This window comes from Sebastes umbrosus, chromosome 1 (assembly GCF_015220745.1).
Source record: "Sebastes umbrosus isolate fSebUmb1 chromosome 1, fSebUmb1.pri, whole genome shotgun sequence".
Classification (NCBI taxonomy): Eukaryota; Metazoa; Chordata; class Actinopteri; order Perciformes; family Sebastidae; genus Sebastes; species Sebastes umbrosus.
The window spans coordinates 12181564-12187688 of NC_051269.1; the positions used below are offsets into that span (position 1 = coordinate 12181564).

At 42.5% G+C, this 6125-nt stretch overlaps 1 protein-coding gene across 1 annotated transcript in view; it reads right to left on the reverse strand.

Annotated features, from left to right (window-relative positions):
* Window positions 1–5740, reverse strand: part of megf6b (multiple EGF-like-domains 6b) — a 71254-nt gene extending 65514 nt beyond the window's left edge. Inside the window, exons 1-3 of the mRNA XM_037784716.1 lie at window positions 5448–5740; window positions 3826–3960; window positions 2068–2177 (exon numbers count right to left, since the gene is read on the reverse strand). Coding sequence (XP_037640644.1) covers window positions 2068–2177; window positions 3826–3960; window positions 5448–5536 — 334 coding nt within the window. The 5' untranslated portion in view covers window positions 5537–5740. The remainder of the gene's footprint in view (window positions 1–2067; window positions 2178–3825; window positions 3961–5447) is intronic.
* Window positions 5741–6125: the final 385 nt, after the last annotated feature.

The window sequence follows — 6125 nt, forward strand, 5'->3', positions numbered from 1 at the left end:
CGGAGGCGCTGTTGAAAACAGCCCCACAGATTGCATTGTGCTGACTGAGGTACAGTACAGATAGCAGCATAGCAAAGTGCGCAGGAGTGGGAGAGGGAGGATTGTGGTGTGAGCTTCCTTTTATCCTGGTTCAATGGCTCAGAGAAAAGGGTGATTAGTTTGTCCCATTTCAAAGTGCTGCCACGTCTTTGGTTACAGAGATAAAAGCCCTGCCTCACGTCGAAAAGGGCAGCCATTGTCACGTGAAAAAAGAAACAAAACCCTCCGTCTATTTAACTGGGGGAGTCCTGAGGAATGTATTTTTAAGAAATGTCTTTACGAGTGTTTTAAAACAACCCAAACTCATTGCAGAGCAGACGGCGTAATGCTTCTTTGTACTGTATAATTTAATACCATAACCTTTTCCCTGGAAACAAAGAGCTCTTTGAAGAGAGCATAGATGCCATAATAAGACACCGATGACAGGCACATCCAGGAGATCTTCTCTCGCTCCACATCCCAGCCACTTCTCATCACAGGGCTATCCAGGTTTAGGGCAATGAGAGCAAGGAAGTGGGAACTTTCTTGTCAGTCAACCGGACAGGGGACAAACTGTTTACAGGAAGGCTTTGCCAAAGGTCTGTCTATGGTATGCAGGCTATGCGCTCTGGATCACTGGCTGTAAAATCCCATCAAAGGAGGCTTCTTGGTCTCAGCGGTGTGAAGCTAAGCTTATCCACAAGGAGATGAGCTGCTGGCAGCCCCAGTGGGACCAACAGAACTACTTTTCCATACATGGACCCGTGGACTGGAATTACAGAGGAGAGATTCATATTTGGGTTTGTTCTTTTTGTGCGTATCAGCAGGTGGTCTCTCCACCATGAGCTGATGGGTATTGTTTTGAAGGGCCTTGACTGTGATTGGTTGGGGGTGAACACTGGAAGGGCTTGTCTGTTTTCATATCCATAATGCAATCCTCTGACCTGCACTGCCATGTCACACCTCTGAATGAGAAAGAGTGGCATGAGTATATGGATGAGAGCCAAGATTTTAACACGGGACCACAGCTAGAGAGGGGATGTGGTCGTTTGGGGCTTTAATGTACACTTTAAAGGCAGGGTTGGATTTTAGAAATATTTTTGTTATATTAGTTGAAATTCTATTTACATCGACACACCGACAGCAATTAATAAATCAAATTACCTGACAAAAAAAGAAAAAAAATCCGGTATCTGTGGCAGGACTATAATAAACCTGTTCAATCATTTCATTCGGCCCGAATGTAATGATTGGACGGGCTACCTGCGGGCACACACTCTGCCCATGCACTCATTGCACATTACCGGAGTCTTCCACAAGCTGCTAGTTTGACAGCTGTGAGGATTAACAATAGTCATGTTCGTTGTTCATGTTCATTATGATATGTTTCAACTTTCTCGCTAGATTTAGGAACGTTTGGACGCTGCTAGCTACTGTCGTTGGAAAAGAGTTGGCTAATCCAACCAACCGGTTTTTCGGTTGGATCATTTTTAAAAAGCTAGTGTACTCTTGCTAGTTTCTCTAGATCGCCGACCCTGCCTTTAAAGTGCATATCCAGCCAAGTAAAAGCTGACTGCCAGACGGGCTGTCGTAAACTACAGGAGCGTTACAGAGCCATGAACTCTACCTAGATCGTAATTGTTTTTTGCTGAGTGTAGAACAAGATACTACAATGCAAACCTCATTTGAGAGCGTATGTCAACACTTCAAATCTTTTCAACACTTGAGATTTTTTTCCCACCGTCCACATCTAAACCTCGTGGGATGGTTGTAACAAGACAAGTACTGTGGACATGACACTGACTGATAACATCTGCTGAGGAGTCCGGATGGGCAAAGCATCTCTTGGGTCAAGAGATTTTGACCTTTTACTAAAAACCTTTCATTCAGAGGTCTGCGCCAAAGGGTGAGGTGCTGTTTGAAGCACCCTTCCTCCTGCTGAGTCAGGAGAAGACATATTGCCTTTTAGTAAACACAACCTGATAAATGTGATTTTTTTTACTTTAAGGGGTTGAAGGTAGAAAAATGTAGATAGTTGAGGATACTTACGATACAGACAGCCTGCTTCTCCATTGAGTTGAGACCATCCAGGGCAGCACTTGTACACAGTCTGATAATCCTGTCTGTACACTTGTCTGTATGCAGTGTAGTATGCTGTCCTGTTAACATGACAAACATCAAGTTAAAAACTTTCAATCAAACCTGTTCAAGGGACAAAAATAGTTGAAGTTGACAAAAGACAAGTGTAATTGTAGTATTTCATTGTAAAACAGTAGTATGTCAGTGAACACGCATATATACGAAGGGATTATCTGACAGTATTTGGCACATGTAATTACTAGTGTTTCATGTGGTTAAATACCACGAGATTAGGAAAAACAAACATGTAATCTGATCAAACGACGCCCAGTCCTTTGAGTAACATGCAGTATAATGTTCAGCAAGCATTTTCCCAGACTTCTAAGGCGCCATTTTAAAGTGTGAGACTGGCAGACTCAACTTCAGAGAGTGGTGCCTATCCCTGTACTTTGGGACCCCTCTCATTGCTCCACAGTCATTACACAGAAACACGTTTTGTTTACAGCGAGTAATTTTGGCCTTGGCTGCCTTCAAAGCGGTCTTTGACTTTGTAACGCGTTAAATAACGCCGTGAAAGCGAGCGTGAGCAGCAAAGTGAGAAACTCCTGACAGAGATGGGCTAAAATCAGGGCTGGACTGGCCATCTGGCATACCGGGCGTTTTCCTGGTGGGCCGACGTCCTTTTGGGCCGACGTATGTCTTTTTTTGGCCCATAAAACAGGTAAATCAGCCCATTTCTTTTCCTTAATTGACACTGGGCTGGCCCAATCGCTCTGTGCCGGGCGACTCCCGTTTTTCCTCGCCCTCTCCTGGTTTCCTCTCTGGGTCACAATTCGTATTTCTCCCAATTTATATCAAATTTACTTTTTTTAACCTGTTTCTGACACTGTACAGCATTTATAATCCTAAAAAAGGGACGGCAGGGGCAACAAAATGAATTATAACTGATGAATATTAGATGATGCTAGATATTCACATGCAAAGTTTATGCAATAGGGGCGAATTATTCAGTTTTCTTTCCTGAGATTTAAAGGTAAAATTAGAAGTTTAACATAAAAATGCTGTTGCAGTGTACTTATTATTATTTTCATTGTTTTAAAGTCACAAGAATTCAGGAAACAAAGTCTCTGAAGCTCAAATTTTTCTGTGGGAGGACCCCCATATCCCACCCTTTGGTTTTGAAATCCTCCATTTTTAGATCTCAAGGTTGCAAAACAACTATATTTGAGGGGATTTCCTCAAACAGAGACTTCAACAAAACGTGGTACACACAGCACAGATAACCGGTGATGGGGCCGGTCTGGGCCAAAATGCCGGGGCGGATTTTTTTTGTCGCAGTCCAGCCCTGTCTAAAATGTTAGCATTAGGACTCTCCTTCAAAGGAATGTTGGTAAACCCCGATGAAGTGAGGCTACACCTTGCACTTAACTCTGTGAGAGGTTCAAAGCTGTGATTACAGAACAAGAGCAGGAGAGAGACTGAGAGGAAAGAGGAGGTCAAGGAGCTCATCCTGTTTGATACTGTTTGGAGGTGGAGACAAATGAAGGAGCATGCCTTCTGTGATGAATTCTTTTGGTTGCATGACTCATGAAGACATAATTAATGCTTTGCTCTAGACAGGGCTTAATCAGCAAAGCACTACATCCCATGCAGGTGGAGTTGGGAGTGTTTGTATGAGAACAGAGTCAGAGGTTCTTCTGACTATAATAAATTAGGTGTATTACTCACCTCCTCTCGTATCCCATGCACCATGACTGTCCCATGCAGCCTTGCTTCCACACTTTAACCATACGTGTGAAGGCCTGCACACACGGCTGCCTCTGGGCGACCAGCGTCACCTCCCTCTCCACACACACATTGGGCCTGAAACGAAAACAGAGACAAAAATACTTAAGGTGTCAAAATGTTTTTACAGATGTACGATAAATGGACAAAGCTTCCAGGGCGTTTTCCAGCGGACTACGACGTAATGCCTGTGAGGGCATTATACCTGTGCTGAGGTGTCAGGCTGCTGATGATGTCTGGTTTTGGTATTTTTAAAGACTTAAGGGGAATTCCTCATACATCACCTTTCAGAACGCTGCGCTGCACAAGATACTACCTGTAGTTCCACCTAAACTCTGTAATTCATCTGAAATCTGTTACCTGAAAGTCTTTTAGAGGAAGCCATGAAAGTGGTAAGGCTTTTCTGTTTCATTTCCACATCTTCTACTTCAAAGCAACAAAATCATAACCAGACAAGATCAAAAACGTTTTATATGTGAGCCACTGGTTTGCTGGGGAAACAAAAAGCATATGATGTACAATCTCTGTAACCATTAACCACTTCACTGCACAATATTTTCAAAATAAACCAGAAAAATGCCACAATTTTGCAGTAATTCACATTTATAGTGTTTTCACTGGAGATACGGTAGAACATGCATGTTTTCACTTGTACTTAGGAGATTGAAAGTCAGCAGAAACAGGAGACAGTTTAACATTTTCGCCCCCAGGTAAAACACTATATGAGCCTTTCAATCTGTGATGTTTTGTCCTTCTTACACAAAGTCTGTCTGGGTTAACAGGCAGACCTGCCACTGGTGTCTTTCGCACCATTTGCTGCTGCAGCACACAGAGAGGAGCCCCATCAGAACAAGCGCAACATGATCTTTGAAACATTTTGGTAACTCTCCAAGGACAGACAGGAAGGCTCTGCATATGGAGATCAGCAGGAATCCAAAGACAACATCCAGCTGCTCATCTCATAAACAACAGTAATCACGATCACCTCCAGCTGCACACATAATTGCATATGAAAGACCTTATTGTTAGTGGCAGGTTAACCACGGCAGAGAATCTTCTCTCATATAATTCAAGCACCTTGTTTATTATTTTGGGGGTTTAAAATACCTGTTATAATTGTCTGGCTCTTCACTTTGAGGGGCTTCAAACTTACTTTGACAGAGTTAGGAATGCAGTATCCACATGGAGCTAATATATAATCATGTAAATTACAGTGATACTGTGCATGGAAGCAAATAAAGACGAAGATGAGGGTGCACAACAGTTAAATGAATCATACCAGCATCTACAAAACAGATCATCCAGCTGCTCTAGCAAAAAAAAAAACTTCACTAGCGTGCGTTTTCTGCCTCTGGTTGACTCTTTGACACAAGTTTTTGCATGTGCAGGTGAGCCAGCAGTTTTTTTCTCACACTCAAACTTCAAACGGAATTTGAGGCTGTAAAAAAAATATCTCAGGAAAGATGAAGAGTATAAACATCATCCCTAAAGAATCAAATGTCCACTAAGAAAATATAAGTTAACAGCTGATAAACAACAAAACATGGCACAAAAAGGTTACTCACATGTAGGGTTGGAGATTGTTGGAGTTGCCATAACGCAACGCATGAGTCTCTAGAATAAATAATAGGAAGACAAAAATAACACTATCCATCTTCTTCTTCTTGGATTAGAGTTTCAAAAAATGTGAATTACTCGCAAACTCATTCATGAGTATAACTCAGCAGTTTAACCATAAAAAAGTGATCTAATAAATAACGAAATAAAAAAAAAAAAAAGAAACGAGCGCTCAGCTGGGGAGAAACTTAAAAGGCGCGTAAAGGATCTTCCGCGTGGTAACGATCAGCACTTTCCAAAAATGACCCAGCCATCACACATGCGGTGTGTTTTCTCGCTCTCAGCCGGTGTGTGTGTGTGTGTGTGTGTGTGACACAGCAGCTCACCTACGCTTCGTCACTATACAGATGTTGCACTGACTGGCAACTAGTTGTGTAGGCTGATGAGCGCGCTCTGCCTCCCTCCATTGACTTGGTAATGATGGCAGGGGGTTTTGGAGATGGGGGGGGGGGGAGGATGGAAAGGGTGCCATTTATTATTCACAGCTTCTGAAACACACACAAGACACAAGTACAGCAATATACAGAGCAATGCAAGAATGGAATTCACTCCCAAATCATATTACACAACGAAATACTACACTGTAAACAATTTCCCAGTAAAATAACAGTAAAGAACTGGCATCA